General features: G+C 45.8%; 1 protein-coding gene across 4 annotated transcripts in view; it reads right to left on the reverse strand.

The window, feature by feature from the left end:
- Nucleotides 1–20,785, reverse strand: part of col5a1 (procollagen, type V, alpha 1) — a 367,061-nt gene extending 346,276 nt beyond the window's left edge. For 2 of the 4 annotated variants that reach the window (XR_005943793.1, XM_041193586.1), the window contains exon 1: nt 20,453–20,784. Coding sequence is in view for 3 of the 4 variants with exons in the window: in XM_041193586.1 (XP_041049520.1) it covers nt 20,453–20,546 (94 nt within the window). In the remaining variant the exon portion in view is untranslated. Of the gene's footprint in view, nt 1–19,471; nt 19,629–20,452 lie in introns of those variants that run through there. The other 2 variants (XM_041193587.1, XM_041193588.1) reach the window with 2 other exon arrangements.
- Between the last annotated feature and the right edge of the window lie 346 nt (nt 20,786–21,131).

Genomic DNA, 21,131 nt, shown 5'->3' on the forward strand with positions numbered 1-21,131 from the left:
CCACCCTCTGGGTAAAAAAAGTTTTTCCTTACATCGCCCTAAACCTCCTGCCCCTCACCTTGAACTTATGCCCCCTTGTGACTGACCCTTCAACTAAGGGGAACAGCTGCTCCCTATTCACCCTGTCCATGCCCCTCATAATCTTGTACACCTCGATCAGGTCGCCCCTCAGTCTTCTCTGCTCCAACGAAAACAACCCAAATCTATCCAACCTCTCTACATAACTTAAATGTTTCATCCCAGGCAACATCCTGGTGAATCTCCATCTTGCGAAATTTCTGTTGAAGTTTTTGATATTTGTTAGTGTTCCTTTCAGGAGCTGTTAATTAGATAATTATTTAATTGTTCTTTCCACAAGAGTAAGGGTGCTCCTGCACTCCCTCAGAATTGCACCCTTTATTTTGTCTCTCCTCATTCTTCCTACCAAGATGTATCATTGCACACTTCTCTCTATATTAAATACCATCCCATCCATTCCAGCAGCTTGAGTATTTCCTCTTGAAGTCTATCACAGTCCTCCTCAGAGTTCACAAGTCCTCCAAGTTATGTGTCATCTGCAAATTCTGAAATTTTGCACTGTACGCCAAATCTACGTCATTAATATCAAGAAGAGCAGTGGTCCAAGTTCCGACGCCTGGGGAGCCCCACTGCATACCTTCCTCCAATTCGAAAACAGCCATTCATCGCTACTCTCCATTCTCTGTCACTCAACCAACATCACGTCCATGCTGCCACTGTCCCTTTTATTCCATGGGCTTCAACCTTGCTGACAAGTCTGTTATGTGGCACTTTACCAAATGCTTTTTGTAGCCCATGTACATCACATTAACAGCTTTTGCTATCATCAACCGTCCATCTTATCAATTCAAAAAACTTAAATCAAGTTTGTTAAACAGATTTTGCCGTTAACACATCTGTGCTGGCTTTATTTAATTAATCCACATTTGTCCAAGTGATTATTAATTTTGTCCCAGATTATTGTTTTTTTCATTCATTGACAGGATGTGGGCTTCACTGGCTGGGCCAGCGTTTATTGCCCATCCCTAATTGCCCTTGAGAAGGTGGTGGTGAGCTGTCCCTTGAACCGCTGCAGGCCATGTGGTGTAGATACACCCACAGTGCTGTTAGGGAGGGAGTTCCAGGATTTTGACCCAGTGACAGTGAAGGAACGGTGATATATTTCCAAGTCAGGATGGTGAGTGACTTGGAGGAACTTCCAGGTGGTGGTGTTCCCATCTATCTGCTGCCCTTGTCCTTCTAGATGGTAGTGGTCGTGGGTTTGGAAGGTGCTGTCTAAGGAGCCTTGGTGAATTCCTGCAGTGCATCTTGTAGATGGTACACACTGCTGCTACTGTGCACCGATGGTAGAAGGAGTGAATGTTTGTGGATGTGGTGCCAATCAAACGGGCTGCTTTGTCCTGAATCGTGTCAAGCTCCTTGAGTGTTGTGGGAGCTGCATTCATCCAGGCAAGTGGGGAGTATTCCATCACACTCCTGACTTGCTTCTTGTAGATGGTGGACAGGCTTTGAGGAGTCAGGAGGTGAGTTACTCGCCACAGGATTCCTAGTCTCTGACCTGCTCTTGTAGCCACAGTATTTATATGGCTAGTCCAGTTCAGTTTCTGGTTAATGGTAACCCCCAGGATGTTGATAGTGGGGGAATCAGTGATGGTAATGCCATTGAACATCAAAGGACGATGGTTAGATTCCCTCCTGTTGGAGATGGTCATTGCCTGGCACTTGTGTGGTGTGAATGTTACTTCCCACTTGTCAGCCCAAGCCTGGATATTGTCCAGGTCTGGCTGCATTTGTACATGGACTGCTTCAGTATCTGAGGAGTCGCGAATGGTGCTGAACATTGTACAATCATCAGCGAACATCCCCACATCTGACCTTATGATGGAAGGAAGGTCATTGATGAAGCAGCTGAAGATGGTTGGGCCTAGGACACCACCCTGAGGAACTCCTGCAGTGATGTCCTGGAGCTGAGATGACTGACCTCCAACAATCAGAACCATCTTCCTTTGTGTTAGGTATGACTCCAACCAGTGGAGAGTTTTCTTCCTGATTCCCATTGACTCCAGTTTTGCTAGGGCTCCTTGATGCCACACTTGGTCAGATGCTGCCTTGATGTCAAAGGCAGTCCCTCTGCCCTCACCTCAGGAGCTCAGCTCTTTTGTCCATATTTGTCCATAGCACCTTTCACATTCTCAGGAGACTCAAAAATGCTTTACAGTCAGTGAGGTATTTTTGAAGTGTAGTAACCGATGCAACGTAGGAAACATGGGGGTCAAAATGCCTTTTGTGGGAGCTTGCTGTGCACAATGAGATAAATGACCAGATAATCCGTTTTTGTGCTGTTGGCCGAGGGTGAATATTGGTCAGGACACCGGTAAAAATGTCCCTGCTCTTCTTCAAAATTGTACCATGAGGCCTCAGTTTAATTCCAATCTGAAAGAGAGCACCTCTGACAGTGCAGCATTCCCTTGGTACTGACCCTCCGACAGTGCGGCGCTCCCTCAGTACTGACCCTCCGACAGAGTGACAGTCCTTCAGTATTGACCCTCCGACAGAGTGACAGTCCCTCAAAGTCTTGAATGCTCAAAACCTAATTCATATCTTTCCATTTGCCTGAGCCTCCACAAGTTAGAACGTGCAAAACGAGCTGGGCTGTCACTTGGGTGTGATTGTTAAGAGCTGGGTTATTGGCTGGCTCAGCTTGCCTCCTGGCAGCTGTAAGCATGGGAGATCCAGTAAACGTTGCCAAGTGGAGTTAGCAAAGCTCTTGGAAAAATCGAGACTGATTTTTAACTGGGCCAAGTACAGTCAGGGTTGTTTGCCATGCCAGGTCTCCCAACTCCTTACACACAATTAATCACTCCCCACATCGACCACTGAAGCTTCTGCTTTAGCTGACTGTGAGATCCAGGACTGAGCTCTGGACCCCAAACAGGAGAGGGTGTGTGTCACCAGGAAGGTGTGAGGTATAGATCAAACTGTCAAATATTAGGAGAAAGGGTTAACCGAGGGAGGCATGTACACGTTTGAAGCCCTGGGAATGAAGGGGAAGGAGGCCAAATGTTACAGCACCAGATATGGGTGCGTTTAAGCTGGGCCCATTAACATACCGCCTCATCGGACACCACTTCATACTGTCCACTCACTTGCAGATTCCTGTGTACAGACCAGCTCTAAACACACCGAGTGGCTGCACACCTCAGGAGGGCCCGGGTTGGTGCAAGGCAGACACCTCTTCACTCTGGCCTGTGCCCCTAAAGGGCAGATGCATCCTGGCTGGTGCAATGGTGGAACTGGCTGTGGAAGAGAGTCTACAAATGCCACACTGCACCATCTACATCACTAGGGTTACATACTGCTCAGTGCACCACACCCCCATCTCTCAACTACTAACAGCTTCTATCAATCATGACTTATATCTAAATTCATAGTTCACCTCACCCTCACATACAAGAGAGGCTGCAAGCCTAGCACCCACCTCACACATCTTGCACACATAGCCAGCTGTGTTCAGTCGTGACTGCCACACCACCAAACATATTGTACCACACTCACTGACACACTTCTCTCTCTCTCCTGCAGGACAGGGTGGTGCACATATGAAGGCAGTAGCATGCCCTCAGCCTAAAAAAGAGGCCTATATCATTGGAGCAGCCATGACTGAAGCCTTGATCAGTGGCCGGGTTGAAAGGATCAAAGATAAAGATATGTTTCTACCTAGTCTTTCTTCTCGTATCTTAATTCCCCTCATCACACAATATCTTCTGATTCCCAAGTTACAGATGGAGTAAGCGTGTATCTCTTCCTTTCCACCCTCCCCTCAGCACAAGCCTACCCTTGTGTTTTTCTCCTTTCAGATTCCTGAGAACAGTCACCTCTCCTGGACAGGATGTGATACAAGAGCGTGAAGAAAAAGAGACTGAAGATGATGAAGCACAATCGCTTGATCTCGCACTCTCAGCCACCAGCTGAGATAATGACACTGCGCATACTTTAGAGCATAGCATAGAAGCAGGATCTGTGTAGGATGAATCACCAGGCATGAGTGGCCTGCAACTAGGGCAGGGGCAAAGGGCTGCGATAGTGCCAGCTGCCCGGGGAGTAGTGGGGGGCAAGCAGAGAAGAGAGTTTAGGAGGTTGTTAGGGTTGAGCATGCACACACAAATGCTAGCTGCATTGACTGGCCTGCCAGAAAATCTGCTGTCATCTTCAAGGAGTATGGAGGAGCCTAGCACCAACTTGGCACAAGTCTTTGCACAGAACTTAGAGTCCATCCTTCCCAGTGTGGAACTGGTGACCAACCTCATGAGAACACTTGTGGGCACAACTGATGCAGAGTCCGATGGCTAATGTCTCAGCTTCCATTGCAGCAGAAGCCTCTCTACATTAAAGTGCTGTAGTGAAAGCTCAGTCTGTAGGAATGCATGTTCACTTTGTTGCCACGCAAGTTCAGCTTGCTGTCAAGCAGGCTCAGACTGCTACCATCACGACTGCAGAACCAGTGTTTAAAAGGGCTTCCAATGTTTCACAGCCCTCCAGCACTCCAACGGACTACAAGGGTTGCTGAGGCTGTGCCAGGGGGAGTGGCTGAGTGGAGCAAGAACCTGCTGCCTCTTTTGGGAAGACAGCATTCGTTCTCCCACCACTGCCATTCCACCAGTGCATTGCTGTTGCCTGTCAAACAACCAGTCCCAACTATTGCCTCCTGTGCCGAGGTGCTCCAGTCTGAAGCAGGGCATATTAGGATCAGAGCTGGTCACGGTCGTTCTGCAAGACCATCTGCAATCACCCCCATGCATGTCAGCAACCTTCTGCTGCCCATGCTGCAGCCATTAAAGTAAGACTGGGTAGGAGGCCTAGGCCAGGTAAAGGCAGATGGAGGGCAGACATTAATGGAATGCACAAGGGTGATTAATTGATGTTTTTTTGGCTATTGGATGGTTTGATTTATAAAGTTGGTTTGTGTTGGCTTTTATTTTCACATAGTGACCAAGCAGACACTGTGACAGTCAGTAACAGAGGGAAGGTCAGGGTGTGTGACTCTCGGGAATGGGGATTGGGATTGTGCTCACTGGTTTTGTAAATTTTACACAGACATTCCAGCCAAAAAGGGAATGTGTTGGTTATGTTCCACTCTCTCCCTCATCTTCCTTTTGGAGTGGTAAAAGTGGCAAAACATCAGGTGTAACTCTGCAGTCTGGCTAGAGGCTGTGACACAGCAGATTAGCGGCCCTGTGACAATGTTGGGGGTGGGCAGAGGGGAGAGTGTGCGGAGCAAAGGATGTGGGTCCAAGAGCAAAGCTGGGAACGAGCTGCAGCACAAAGAGAGAGTGTGAGGATGGAGATCGGAAAATTCACATTGGAGGTTTATAACACCTGCTGTGTCCATGAACGACATTCAGTGAGGTTTCTCAACATACAGGACCATGGCTCGATATTGATTCCCATCTAGGATTAGATATTAAACCCCAACTCACCACTCACAGCACAGACTCTGCAGCTTATAAACAGAATAATATGAGGCACACATGCATATTCCATTTTTAAAAGCCTATTTACTATTTCATGGAATTATAATTCAATAATTGCACTGCAAGCTCAGAAAATAAAATAACAATATTGCTCAGTAAGTGCCGGGTTCCTCAGTCTGTTTCCCACAGTCGGGGCCGGGTCCCTCAGTCTGTTCCCCACAGTCGGGGCCGGGTCCCTCAGTCTGTTCCCCACAGTCGGGGCCGGGTCCCTCAGTCTGTTCCCCACAGTCGGGGCCGGGTCCCTCAGTCTGTTCCCCACAGTCGGGGCCGGGTCCCTCAGTCTGTTCCCCACAGTCGGGGCCGGGTCCCTCAGTCTGTTCCCCACAGTCGGGGCCGGGTCCCTCAGTCTGTTCCCCACAGTCGGGGCCGGGTCCCTCAGTCTGTTCCCCACAGTCGGGGCCGGGTCCCTCAGTCTGTTCCCCACAGTCGGGGCCGGGTCCCTCAGTCTGTTCCCCACAGTCGGGGCCGGGTCCCTCAGTCTGTTCCCCACAGTCGGGGCCGGGTCCCTCAGTCTGTTCCCCACAGTCGGGGCCGGGTCCCTCAGTCTGTTCCCCACAGTCGGGGCCGGGCCCCTCAGTCTGTTCCCCACAGTCGGGGCCGGGTCCCTCAGCCTGTTCCCCACAGTTGGTGATTGTATCATAGGAACAGAAGACGGCCATTAAGCCTCTCGAGCCTGTTCTGTTATTCAATGAGATCATGTCTGAACTGCGACCTAACTCCATATACTGACCATTGCTCTATAACACTCCTAACAAGTGGTGTCCAGAATTTAACTCCAGATGTGTTCTGACCCAGGCTTCTGTATAGCTGCAGCATAACTTCTCCCCCCTTGTATTTTAATCCTCTGGATAGAGAGGCTAGTGTTCCATTAATCTTTCTGATTATTTTCTGTACCTGTTCCTGACATCTATGCACTTGGACCCCTTGACTCTCTTTGGACCTCCACTGTTCCCAGCCTTTCACCATTTGGAAAGTCTCCTATTTTATCCATTTTAGATCCAAAGCGGATCACCTCATATTTGCTCAGACTGACACCTATTTTCCGTGGTTTTGTTAATTCACTTAGACTATTAATCTCTCTTTGTAAACTGTATAGATAGAAGTGTAAATTACAATCCTGCTTATCTTGGTGTCATCAGTAAATCTGGATATGTGGCTTTCTATCCCATCAGGTAGAAAATAATATTTCTTGCGTAGATTTTGACATAGTATATTTGATATAGTGGAATTCTCTTCCCCAGAGAACAGTGGAGGCTGGGTCATTGAATATATTCAATACTGTTAAACAGATTTTTGATTGACAAGGGGGGCAGGCAGGAAAGTGGAATTGAGATTACAATCAGGTCAGCCATGATCTTTTTGAATGGTGCAGCAGGCTCGAAGGACCGAATGGCCTACTCCTCCCAAGTCCTACATTCCTATGTCCTTATCATCTAAGTCATTAATAAATATGGTGAATCATCAGGGCTCCAGCACAGATCCTTGTGGGTCACACTAGTCACACTCTGCCAATGAGAGTACCTGCCCATTATCCTTACTCTCTGTCTCCTGCTGCTCGGCTAATTTCCTAATCAGATCAATAATTTACTTCAATTCCAGGACCTCCAATCCGACTAACAGCTTGTTATGAGGGAGTTCATCAAATGCCTTCTGGAAGTCCATATAAATAACATCCAGAGACAATCCCCTGTCCTTTACTTTAGTCACCTCTTCAGAAAGTTCTTTCAGGTTGGCCAGGCATGGCCTATCCTTTACTGATCCAGGCTGACTCTCTCTGATAATGAGAGAATTTTCAAGGTGTTGAGTCACTCCATCCTTAATTATAAACTCTTGTCATTTCCAGACAACAGATATTAGTTTAATTTGTCTATAATTCTCTGGATTCTCTCTCTCACCTCAGCCAGCAGAATGATAGGCACAACTTTCCATTCTAAAGGAACAGTTTTCCCAAATTGAGAGAACTTTGGACATTTAGTTCATCAGCAATGTTCTCACCTATTTCCTTTAAACCCTGGGATAGAAACCATCTGATCCTGGTTATTTGTCACTCTTCAGTACCATTATTTTTTTCATTTCTGTTAATTTTCTTAGGTTGATCTTGGTGCGCCCCTGAATCTGATCCTTGGGATGTCCAGCATTCTGACCTCTTCCTCTGCTATAACTACTGATGCAAAGTCATTATTCAACATGCTCATCATTTCCTTCTTTTTATTGATAATATCACCATTAGCAATTTTCATGGGGCTCCGATGATCCACACCACCCTCTTTCTCCTAATAAAATTGTAAAAAAGTGTGTAGATTGTGCAAGTTTCTTTTCATAACCCATTTTTGTAACTCCTACTTCTCTGCTCTTTCACCCTTTGCTGTTTTTTTGTATATTTTCTAGTTGTCAGGATCTGAGCTATTGTTGCATTTTTATTTACTTTTCACCTGACCATACGAGTTGGGAGGAGTAGGCTACTTGGCCCCTTTAGCCTGCTCCACAATTCAATAAGATCATGACTGACCTCAACACACATTCACTTTCCTTTTAGTTTTATGTTTTCCCTTACCTCTTTTGTAGTACAGGGCTGGGTTTTTTTTTTGTGGAAAGTAAACCTCTAGCCCTTTAGGGCAATAAACTATTTCTACGTCGCAATCAACTCTTTTCTGAACTCCCTCCATTGATCATCTGTCATTTGCTCAGTTTACTATGAAGAGTCCCTGACTCATCCCATTGAATTCAGCCTTCAGTGCAGAGGACCACAAATTGCATACCGGAAACAGTGTGTAACCATGGAGCTAATAAGAGTGATGAACGTCACTGTATTTAACATCAGAGAAAAAGTACAGCAAAACTTAAGGGATTAAAAGCCGACAAATCCTCAGGACTTAGCAACCTACGTCCTAGGGCTCTAAGAGAGATAGCTGCAGAGATAGTGGATACGCTGGTTATGTCTTTCTAAAATTTCTTTGGTTCTAGAGTGGTCCAATCAGATAGGAAGCTGGCAAATGTAACACTGATTTCAAGGAAGGAGGGAGAGAGAAAACCGGGCAGTACAAGCTGGTTAAGCCTAACGTCAGTCATGAGGACATGGTAACAATGCACTTAGAGAAAAGTACAGTATGATTAGAACAAGTCAACATGGTTTTACTAAGAAGAAATCCTGTTTGACAAATTTATTAGAGTTTTTTGAGCATGTAACAAAGGGAGGCAGTGGCATAGTGGTATTGTCGCTGGACTAAGTTATCGAAAGACCCAAGGTAATGCTCTAGGGTCCCGGGTGCGAATCCTGCCACGGAAGAAATTGGAATTTGAATTCAATAAAAACCTGAAATTAAAAAGTCTAACGATGACCATGAAACCATTGTCGGAAAAACGTATCTGGTTCACTAATGTCCTTGACGGAAAGAAATCTGGCCTCCATTTCACTCCAGATCCACACCAATGTGGTTAACCCTAAAATGGCCCAATAAGCCACTCATCAAACTGCTACAAAGCCTCAAAAAAAATAAATGAAACTAGACGGACCACCTGGTACCAGTAACGGCAAACTCAGCCCTATCGACCCTGCAAAGTCCTCCTTACTAACATCTGGGGGCTAGTCACCGACTAGTCAAGCAGGACAGAGCCATCCTCACGGAATCATACCTTACAGATAATGTCCCAGAGACCACCATCACCATCCCTGGGTATGTCCTGTCCCACTAGCAGTTCAGACCCAGCAGAGGTGGCACAGTGGGCTAAATGGGATAGATTTCAAACAAATCTAGCATCCATGAGGCACTGTGGGCCATCAGCAGCAGCAGAATTGTACTCAACCACAATCTGGTACCTCATGGCTTGGCATATCCCCCACTCAACCATTACCATCAAGGCAGGGGATCAACCCTGGTTTAATGAAGTGTGCAGAAGGGCATGCCAGGAGTAACACCAAGCATACCTAAAAATGAGATGTCAACCTGGTGAAGCTTTAACACAGGACTACTTGCGTGCCAAACAGCATAAGCAGCAAGTGATAGACAGAGCTAAGTGATCCCACAACTAACGGATCAGATCTAAGCTCTGCAGTCCTGCCACATCCAGTCGTGAATGGTGGTGAACAATTAAGCAACTCACTGGAGGAGGAGACTCCACAAATATCCCCATCCTCATTGATGGGGGAGCCCAGCACATCAGTGCAAAAGATAAGGCTGAAGGCATTTGCAACAATCTTCAGCCAGAAATGCCAAGTGGATGATCCATCTCAGCCTCCTATGGGATGTCCCCAGCATTGCAGATGCCAGTCTTCAGCCAATACGATTCACTCCACGTGATATCAAGAAACGGCTGAAGACACTGGATACTGCAAAGGCTATGGGCCCTGACAATATTCCAGCAATAGTACTTAAGACTTGTGCTCCAGAACTTGCCGCACCCCTAGCCAAGCTGTTCCAGTACAGCTACAACACTGGCATCTTCCCGGCTATGTGAAAATTGCCCAGGTTTGTCCTGTACACACAAAGCAGGACAAATCCAACCCAGCCAATTACCACCCCATCAGCCTACTTTTGATCATCAGTAAAGTAATGGAAGGGGTTATCAACAGTGCTATCAAGTGGCACTTGCTTAGCAATAACCTACTCACTGACGTCCAGTTTGGGTTCCACCAGGGTCACTTAGCTCCTGACCTCATGACAGCCTTGGTTCAAACATGGACAAAAGAGCTGAACTCCAGAGCTGAGGTGAGAGTGACTGCCCTTGACATCAAGGCAGCATTTGACCGAGTGTGGCATCAAGAAGCCCTGGCAGAACTGGAGTCAATGGGAATCAGGGGGAAAACTCTCCGCTGGTTGGAGTCATACCTAGCACAAAGGAAGATGGTTCTGGTTGTTGGAGGTCAATTACCTCAGCTCCAGGACATCACTGCAGGAGTTCCTCAGGGTAGTGTCCTCGGCCCAACCATCTTCAGTTGCTTCATCAATGACCTTCCTTCCATCATAAGGTCAGAAGTGGGGATATTCACTGTGGGGATATTCGCTGATGATTGCACAATGTTCAGCATCATTCGCGACTCCTCAGATACTGAAACAGTCCATGACCAAATGCAACAAGACCTGGACAATATCCAGGCTTGGTCTGACAAGTGGCAAGTAACAGTCACGCCACACAAGTACCAGGCAATGACCATCTCCAACAGGAGAGAATCTAACCATCACCCCTTGATGTTCAATGGCATTACCATCACTGAATTCCCCACTATCAAACATCCTAGGGGTTACCATTGACCAGAAACTGAACTGGGCCAGCCACATAAATACAGTGGCTACAAGAGCAGGTCAGAGGCTAGGAGTCCTGCTACGAGTAACTCACCTCCTGACTCCCCAAAGCCTGTCACCATCTACAAGGCACAAGTCAGGAACGTGATGTAATACTCCCCACTTGCCTGGATGAGTGCAGCTCCCACAACACTCAAGAAACTCGACACTGTCCAAGACAAAGCAGCCCGCTTGATTGGCACCACATCCACATTCACTCCCTCCACTACCGACTCACAGTAGCAGCAGTGCGTACCATCTACAAGATGCACTGCAGTAATTCACCAAGGCTCCTTAGACAGCACCTTCCAAACCCCTGACAACTGCTATCTAGAAGAACAAGGGCAGCAGATAGTTGGGGACACAACCACCTGGAAGTTTCCCTCCAAGTCACTCACCATCCTGATTTGGAAATATATTGGCCGTTCCTTCACTGTCACTGGGTCAAAATCCTGGAACTCCCTCCCTAACAGCACTGTGAGTGTACACCACGTGGACTGCAGCGGTTCAAGGAGGCAGCTCACCATCACCTTCTCAAGGGCAACTAGGGATGGGCAATAAATGCTGGCCCAGCCAGTGAAGCCCACATCCCATGAATGAATAAAGAAAATCATGTTGCACAAACCCCATCCTCAGTCCTTACTGGGGAGGGCTCAGCGCACACAGCAGAAAAGCGTGCTTGCCAACCTCTGCTCCATCCCTTCTTATCACATTCTATCCATAAAAAAGTAGGGTAGATAAAGGGGAACCAGTAGATGTAGTATACCTGGATTTCCAAAGGCATTCAGTGAGTGCTGCACAAAAGGTTATTAGGCAAGATAAACACTCATAGGATTAGGGGTGCTGCATTAGCAAGGAGAGAGGATTGGTTAATAAAATAAAAGCTTCTCCTTGTTCAACCTTCATAATCGAACGTGCCCATGACAGCAACTACAAATCATTTAACGTGCAATGTTTTCAAAGATGGCTAATCTGTCCAATTTGAGCATGAAAAGATCTACTGCAGCTTTACACAGTAATCCTGTGCAAGATCCCCCACAACTTCAGCAAGACCTCCAGGATATCCTTGAAGTGCTTTTTCTGGCCTCCATGTGAATGCTCATCAGGCATTCTGGCAACATGTCCTGCCCATCTTATCTGAGCTCCCTTCAGCAAAGTATAGATGCTAGGCATGTTGGTCAGGTTGAGAACTTCTATTAGGAACCTTGTCTTTCCATGTGTACTTGAGTAGTCTTGGCCAGCCAATTATGTAAAAATTGTGTAACTTGTTTGTGTGCCTCGAGTAAACTGTCCACCTCGAACAAGGGTACGAGAATGAGAAGGATAATGGCGCTGTAAACCTTCACTTTCGCTGAGAGATTAATTGCTCTTTGCTCCTGGACAGTATTTTGTAGTTTGCCAAAGGCAACACTGGTCTTACCTATTTTGACATTGACTTTTGTTGTCAATGTGAACTACTCTGCAGAGGTCGGTAAATTTGTTGACTGTGTCAAGCTTCTGACCATTGACTGCAATAGTTATCTTCACATACTGCTTCTGTGGGAAAGGTTGGTAATGACTTCAGTCTTTTTGGTGCTGATACTGAGACTGACATTCCCTTCTGCAGATGAGAAGCAGGACCATGTTATGTTGCACTTTTTATTCTGAACAGGCATTAAGGGCACAGTTAGCAGTGAAAAGAAAGCCACGAGCCACAGCTTCATGCTCTTTGGTTTTGGCTTATAGTGTCCTCAGATTGAAGACTTTGCCGTCTGTTCAATATCTGATGTGGATGATACTTCCATGAACAGAGAACATTTCAGAAAGCACGACAGAGAACAACATGCAGGAGAGGGTAGGTGTTAATACACAGCCCTCCTCGACTCCATTTGTGACTGGGAGGCAACAGAAGATTCTCCACTGTCCGGGACATCAGCAAGAATGCCGTCGAGGAATTACCATAAGATTCATTTTTGCCAAGATCTTCCACTGGCCATCAGGATGAAGATTATCGAAGGCTTTAGTCAGGTCCACAAATGTTGAGAGTCAGTAGCTCTGGTTTCAAGTCCTACTGCAGGACTTGGTGGTCACAGGAAGAGCATTCATGGCACAGTTCAACAGGTTGATATTTAGCCTCCGAATTCTTCCAACACTTGCTCAATACTTCTCAGAGATGAAAAAATGCATGTGAAGACTCAAAACAAACAAATGCTGGGTACAAGCTGCAGTTCTGCTCTTGGCATTTTTCCTGGTGCTGACATTTTAACTGCACCATGAAGCCACATCGTCTCTCTGGTGGGAGGTTCTGTTCGAGATGTAGTGGCAAACACTTCAGCAGGATCCTGGAAGTAAATTTCCCAGCAAAGCACAGTAGGAGGAATTCCTCCATGGTTGTCACAAGTTCAACAATTTCTCTTCCTTTTATAAAGGTGGACAATTGATGCTTCTTTGAATTCCTGAGGAATGGCTTCCAGGTTCCGCATTGTCTGGAATAGTTTGATGAGTTTGTCAGTGAGCACTGTGTCTCCTGTTTTGTATATTCCGCCTGGGATTGTATCTGAACCTGGCTTCTTGCCTCTCAACAGGAGGCTGATGCTTTCATGATCTCAGCTCTGTTGGTGGTGTCAGCGAGCGACATGTTGACTTCAATTTGGGGCCAGCAAGTAATTGTCTCATCAATGACTGTTGAGGGTCACTTTAGAATCTCATGAAAATGTTCTGCCCATTTCTCCAGGATGTTGATCTTGTCTGTATCAGTTTGGTTTCATTAGTGTTAAGGAGAGTTTCTGGAAGCCTGTGGACTATCTTCTGGAGGAGTGGTTAAGAGACAGGAAGCAGGGAGTGGGCAGAAATGGGACTTTTTCAAGTTGGCAGGCAGTGAACAGTGGAGTGCCACGAGGATCAGTGCTGGGGCCTCAGCTCTTTACAATCTACGTTAATGACTTAGATGAAGAGACAGAGAGTAACGTATCAAAGTTTGCTAATGATACAAAGCTTTGTGGGAAAATAAGCTGTGAGGAGGACACAGAGAGGCTGCAAAGAGATAGAGGCAGATTAAGTGAGTGGGCAACAAGATGGCAGATGGAGTGTAATGTGGGGGAAGAGTGAAGTTATTCGCTTCGATCATCAAAATAGAAAAGCAGAATGTTTTTATTATGGGGATTTATAATGGGGAACAAAGAAATGGCTGACCAACTAAATACGTACTTTGGTTCTGTCTTCATAAAGGAGAACACAAATAACATACCAGAAATGTTGGAGAACACGTGGTTTAGTGGGAGGGAGGAACTGAAAGAAATCAGTATTAGTAGGGAAATGGTGTTGGGAAATTGATGGGATTGAAGGCCGATAAATCCCCAGGACCTGATAATCTACATCCCAGAGTATATAAGGAAGGGGCCCTAGAAATAGTGGATGCATTGGTGGTCATCTTCCAAGATTCTATAGGCTCTGGAACAGTTCCTACAGATTGGAGGGTAGCTAATGTAACCCCACTATTTAAAAAGGGAGGTAGAGAGAAACCAGGGAATTATAGACCAGTCAGCCTGAAGTAAGTAGTGGGGAAAATTCTGGAGTCCATCATAAAAGATTTAATAGCTGAGCACTTGGAAAACAGTGGCAGAATCGGACAGAGTCAGCATGGATTTATGAAAGGGAAATCATGCTTGACAAATCTACTGGAATTTTTCAAGGGTGTAACTAGTAGAGTTGTTGAGGGGGAGCCAGTGGATGTGGTTTATTTGGACTTTCAGAAGGCTTTCGACAAAGTCCTACATAAGAGATTGGCATGTAAAATTAAAGCGCATGGGATTAGGGGTAGTGTACTGAGATGGATAGAAAATTGGTTGGCAGACAGGAAACAAAGAGTGGGAATAAACACGTCTTTTTCCAAATGGCAGGCAGTGACTAGTGGAGTACTGCAGGGCTCGGTGCTGGGACCCCAGCTATTCACAATGTATATTAAATGATTTAGATGAGGGAATTAAATGTAATATCTCCAAATTTGCAGATGACACAAAGCTGGGTGGGAGGATAAGCTGTGAGGAGGATGCAGAAGTGCTTCAGTGTGATTTGGACAAGCTGAGTGAGTGGGCAAATGCATGGCAGATGCAGTATAGTGTGGATAAATGTGAGGTTATCCACTTTGGTAGCAAAAACAGGAAGGCAGATTATTATCTGAATTGCTATAAATTGAGAGAGGGGAATGTGCAACGTGACCCGGGTGACCTTGTACACCAGTCGCTGAAGGTAAGCGTGCAGGTGTAGCAGGCGGTAAAGAAGGCAAATGGTATGTTGGCCTTCATAGTGAGACGGTTCGAGTACAGGAGCAGGGATATCTTGCTACAATTATACAGGGCCTTAGTGAGACCATACCTGGAATATTGTGTGCAGTTTTGGTCTCCTTATCTGAGGAAGGATGTTCTTGCTATAGGGGGAGTGCAGCGAAGGTTTACCAGACTAATTCCTGGGATGGCAGGACTGACATACGGGGAGACATTGAGTCAGTTAGGATTATATTCACTGGAGTTCAGAAGAATGAGGGGGGATCTCATAGAAACCTATAAAATTCTAACAGGACTAGACAGTGTTGATGCAGGATGTTCCCAATGGTGGGGGAGTCAAGAACCAGGGGTCACAGTCTGAGGATACGGGGTAGACCATTTAGGACTGAGATGAGGAGAAATTTCTTCACCCAGAGAGTGGTGAGCCTGTGGAATTCATTACAACAGAAAGTAGTTGAGGCCAAAACATTGCATATTTTCAAGGAGGAGTTAGATATAGCTCTTGGGGTGAAAGGGATCAAAGGATATGGGGAGAGAGCAGGAGCAGGCTATTGAATTGGATGATCAGTCATGATCATGATGAATGGTGGAGCAGGCTCGAAGGGCCGAATGGCCTACTCCTGCTCCTTGTTTCTATGTTTCTATGTTTTTTTTAAAAAAAGGTGTGAAACTTGCGAATGGTGATGTTCAGAGAGAGTTGAGTGTGCTCGTGCAAGGAACACAGAAAGTTACCATGCAGGTACAGCAAGCAACTAGCAATGAGATGTTGGCCTTTATTGCAAGGGGATTGGGTAGCCAGAATAAGAAAGTCTCACTAAAATTGTATCTGGAAATTAGTGAGGCCACACCTTGAATACTCTGCACAATTTTCGGACAGGATTTTGGCTACCAAGCTGGCTAGCTGAAGTCAGAGAATTTCCCAAATCATCAGCTCCACCTCAGTAAAAAGTGACCCAATACACACGAGTTTTGCTCCAGGGGAGGGTGAAGGATGGGTTGGGCCCGCCAACCCTGGAGGCAGAGTGAGCGGCCACAGGGGCAGGCAAGTGCCAAGGCAGACTGTTTAGAAAGCCCACCTCTGTTCCCCGCAACTTTGTCCCAGTTTTGTTGGAAGATTTTAGGCCCTCTAGCCCTCACCCATCACCACACCCCCTCAGCCACTCTATGGCCCCTCATTCTCTCCATGCCAATTCAAAGAAGACTCATTCCCCTTCCATGTCCATTCACCAAGTATGCACCATATACACAATCAATGAGCCTGATAATAACAATGGCTTGCGTGGAACTGCTGAGATAAAAGAAAAAAAAACACCATTCACAAATCTTCTGGAAAGAAAACTGCTGTCCCTACAACCCTATAAAAGTGTCAATCAGACAGACCATTAAAATATCAATAACAGAGGCATCAAACACTTTACACCTCTTATTCTTAAACATTGAGACATTGACAAAAGAGATCACAAAAAGAACAACTTGTTACAACCACATAAAGATCAATTAAGCAAAGTCGACAATTCACTTCAGTTGTCAAAACAGAGCCCCTTGCTAAGCTAATGCTTGTATTGGTCTGACCTCACAGCCGAGCCTCAAGTTGTTCTTTCAGACTAGAAGGCAGGAGGGTCCAGAAGCACCAGGGGCCACCTGGAGTAAACTTGCTGAGCAGGCCCCCTTGGTGGCAAGTGTGGACCCAGGACTCACTTTTTACCCTGACGTTAGAGTCCTGACTCTCTTTGTAAAATTCATCCCATTGTTGCAGAAAACTATCCCGGACACTTTCAAGAAATGCACTACCTTTCTGACATGTGCAAGTCCGGTTGCCGCAGTCTATATGAAAGTTAAAATTCCTCATTAAAATCACTCTGCCTTTGCCTACATACTAGTCTAATCTCTGCATTTATACAATCTGTCACTTCACAGCTGCTACCAAGGGCCTAAGCATGACTCCCCAGTCTTAAGTCCTTTCCTATCCATAAAGGCTTCACTGCTTGCCGATCCTTCGTTATATCCTCCCTTAGCATTGAAGTGATTTCCTCCTTAGTCATTTAGGTTACTCCTCCCCCTCTACCATTTTCCCTATCTTTCCTGTAGACTTTATAAACTGGCATATTTAGTTCCCAGCCCTGACCATGTCACTATCATCATGTCATAGCTTCCAAGTTGAATTTGCAGCTGCAATTCATTCAATGCGTTCCTTATACTCTGCACGTTTTTATAGGTTGCTTATTTGGACCACACTCTCTAATCTGTGCCCTTCTCCAATGTTTTACTCGGTTTTTTATTTATCTCTCCTATTTTAATCACTTTACATGTTTTAGTTTTCCTTTTCTTCCCCAATATTACCTAAACCACAGTTTCTGACCATTGCTCTACTCTCTTCCCTATCATTTGCTTTTGAATTATTATTAATACTACCTTTTCCACCTTAGCCATCCCTACCATTTACTAGTCCTTGTGCCTGCCCAATTTATCCTTTCTGCTAGGATCCTGATCCCAACCCGGTTCAGGTGGAGCTGTCCCAACGGTACAGTCATAATTCTTGTGCCAATATCCTACCAAATGAAATCCTGCTTTCCCATACCACACTTTCAGCCATGTGTTCACCTCCCTAATCTGCTCATCCCAATGCCAATTTGCACATAGCGTGGATAATCATCTCGACATGGTAACCCTTTAGGTGCTGTATTCAATTTAGCTCCTACTTTCTGGCCATCTCCAAATATAACCCCCTGCCTAACTGTTCTATGCTGATGGTCCCAACATGGATCGCCCTCCCTCTGCAATATCCTCTAAAGATAGTTTGAGATGTCCCTCAACCTGACACCAGGTAGGCAACATACCATATGGAACTGTCGATGCCGCTTACAAAGGCTTCTATCTGGTGTACTAATTGTTGAATTCCCTACAACTACCACATTACACTTTCCCGCCCTCACCTCCTCCTCACGTTCCAACGTGTCATGATCCACGTTCTGGCTGAACTCCGAATATTCTTTATCTTTCTCCTCACATGGAGCAAGGACATTGTGGCTGTTGAATAGGATCAGTTTCTGCAAATGCCTCTGGGACACTCAGTCCTGTCTCACGCTCACAATCCCCTCTAATAGGGAGATGCACTCTAACGCTATCTCTTCTCATGTACCTCTTGCCCTCTTTGAGAGTGTGTTCCTGTCCTGCAATTATTGCTGGTGGTTGGAGATTAAATGAACATGTTCCAGTCAGATTATTCTTCACTGCATCCTTAATAAAATGTTTCTGCTGTCAAGTAGCTGGGATAGCTCCCATTGGATTACACTGCTAGTTTGTTAAACTTTTATTTGACAATTTTGCTGGCATTAATTTGCAGACTTTTAATTTGGAGTTGGGGACAATGTGACTAAATCAGGAATTTTTTGTCAATTGATCTCTCGCAGCTGGCTCCCATTTTGGAGAAGCAGTCCCAGCCTGCAGTGCCATACCCACACTGGTTTGGGTCCACATCACCTTGGAGATAGTGGGTCTGGATTGACCATTCAAGGTCACACAGACCGAGTGACCAGTTACTATGGGTTACAGTCAAACATCTGCCCAATTAATTTTTCTTACCCAATTAACTAATAACAGCTGTTACCAGTTACTGAAGAGGTTGTCTCAGAATTTTCGTCCTAGTCTATGATACTGAAAATAAGCTGAGCTAAGCAGCCAATGGCTCCGATTTGAATCCGTGACACCTGTGTTTGACCCTTTCAGTCCCAATGACCAACACTTAAACAGCTCATTCACGCCAGCTGTACTCAACCTTTACACTCCTGCCCCCAATTAACCTTTCAGCTCAGCCTCCCCCATCCTTAACCCTTTCACTCCTGCCAAAGCAGGAGCTGGATGAACATTATTTTTAAACTCTCTGCCTAGTGAAAAGCAAGTTCAGACAGTTGCTGAGCTGCAGCTTCGGAGGGATGGCGGTATCAGCTATTATAACACTGTGGTCAAACCGATCAGAATATAATCCTCCTAGATTTTGTTCAGTGACCAGAGCTGGGAAGGTGTGGGAGGCTGGCTCCGGGTCTGGGCACAGAGTTACACCTGGTGACTACACTTTACCAGAGGAACCAGCTGGGGCATCCCAGAGTGTCAGTGCAGTAGCAGGTCCCTCACACACTGCAGGTTAGACATGAAGTATGAGTACACATAAGAAACTGGCACTTGTGTACAGTCGTACACAGACTCACTTACTGAGACTAACCACCCTTTTAACTGTTCATTTAAGACTGGGTCCTATCAGCTGATCTTTCAAAGTCGTTCATTACCTCAAACATAATCAAATCCCCATGGGAATCTGAATCAGAAAAATGACCTTCTTTCGTCTAACAGACAATACCACATTAGGAAAGAATTATTCCCTTACTCCCCGTATGTAAAACATCCCAGGGGACCTCATCATCTCAGTGTATCCAACTTCAGCCAAGCAGAACTGTCCTTTGTAGTAATTTACCATCCACCATTCTCATAGTCAGTGATCAAACCATATCCACATCCCACAGGCTACAGCTGACTCTCCAAGCGAGCCGGAATGTACCAGGACTTCGATCAACACACTGCATTCACTGTCAGAAAGCAAACTCACACTCCTCAAACTGCTTTGATACAACCTCCCACTTCAGAAATACTCAATCTCTTCCGGGTATTTTTAGGATTTTTATAAAAAAAAAGGTGAAGACAAGCCTAGAAAATGCAGTCCTATCCCGCGGAGATGCTGGGATAGGTCCAGGTTTGGAACTGTTCATTTTCATTGGAACATGGGAGGGATTGTGTCTGGGAACTGGCGCTAGGTGGAGCGAACACTCCCTGCACAAAAAAGTTTCAGTTTTGCACAGAGGAAGAAAAGTTTCAAGTTGTTTAAAACTTCCTTGTTCTCAGAGTGGCTTTTACTGCTTCTGCAAACCGGGAACAATCGCCAAAGCCAAGAGAGTTTTCCATTTTTGAAAAAAAGGACAAAAGAAAAGCGAGATAAAGTTTCTGTGGGGGTATGATTGGTGGAGGGGTTGAGGTTTGCTTGTCAGAGCGGAGTCTGAACAGGGACCCAGGGGAATCTGACGCCCCTCACCCCCTCTTCCTCCACCACCCCCCACTCCACCGCCCCCCCACCCGCCTTTCTTTAAAAGGAATGTGGTCACTTTAAACAAAGTCATGTTTTCCAGATTCTGGAGTTAACTCCGTGTAATCTGCAAAGCGGGGGAGAAGGAAAAAATGGAAAATTACTTGCAGAATCCAGTTCACTCCCACTCTCCAAACTAATGGCACAGTTAGCTTAAGTTCATTTTTAGAAGTTTGCAGTCATTGAGCTCCCGATGACAGCGGTTCTGATGCAGTAACAATTCACACTTACCTGCACTACCATAAGTTATTAATGAAAGAATAAATTGTAATATTAGAACAGAATCCCAAAATCTCTTCCTCCTCCACCGAGTCCGATTGTCCATCCTGAAAGCTCCTGTAACTAGCTGCTTTACAAAATAAAGTTACACAAATTGGGAATCAGCAAATTCAGTGATGGGGCGAAAATCTATGAAGCCATAAGGAATTTCCTTTCTTTCTGGTATCTCAGCCCCAGGTCTCGCCGCCTCTCCCGGCCTCAGCAATGTGTCCTTCCCGACTGACAGAAACCCTGATCCTCCTGCAGCTGAACAATTCTGCAAAAAAAAAGCAAGAGATCTGGTGATTTGGGAGTTCCCCCCCTCCCCTCTCACTCACTCACTGCCCACTCAAACTCAGTGGTCTGACACCGCCCAGAACAACCCCGACACTTATTGGGCACAGAGAATAGGGGGAGGCTTTAGACACAGATAGAGAACAGACTGCAGCAATTTCTAACTTTGTTTTATTTCTCTTAACCAACCAGAGTCTTGGCGGTAACTTTAAACTGCAATACACTACCAAATAAATACATCCCAAACACAGGACCTGAGGGACTGCTGAGCTGTCAGAGCGTCAGTGCTGAGGGAGAGCTGCTCTGTCAGAGGGTCAGTGATGATGGAGTGCTGCTCTGTCAGGGGGTCAGTACTGAG

Source organism: Carcharodon carcharias, chromosome 8 (genome assembly GCF_017639515.1).
Source record: "Carcharodon carcharias isolate sCarCar2 chromosome 8, sCarCar2.pri, whole genome shotgun sequence".
Lineage (NCBI taxonomy): Eukaryota > Metazoa > Chordata > Chondrichthyes > Lamniformes > Lamnidae > Carcharodon > Carcharodon carcharias.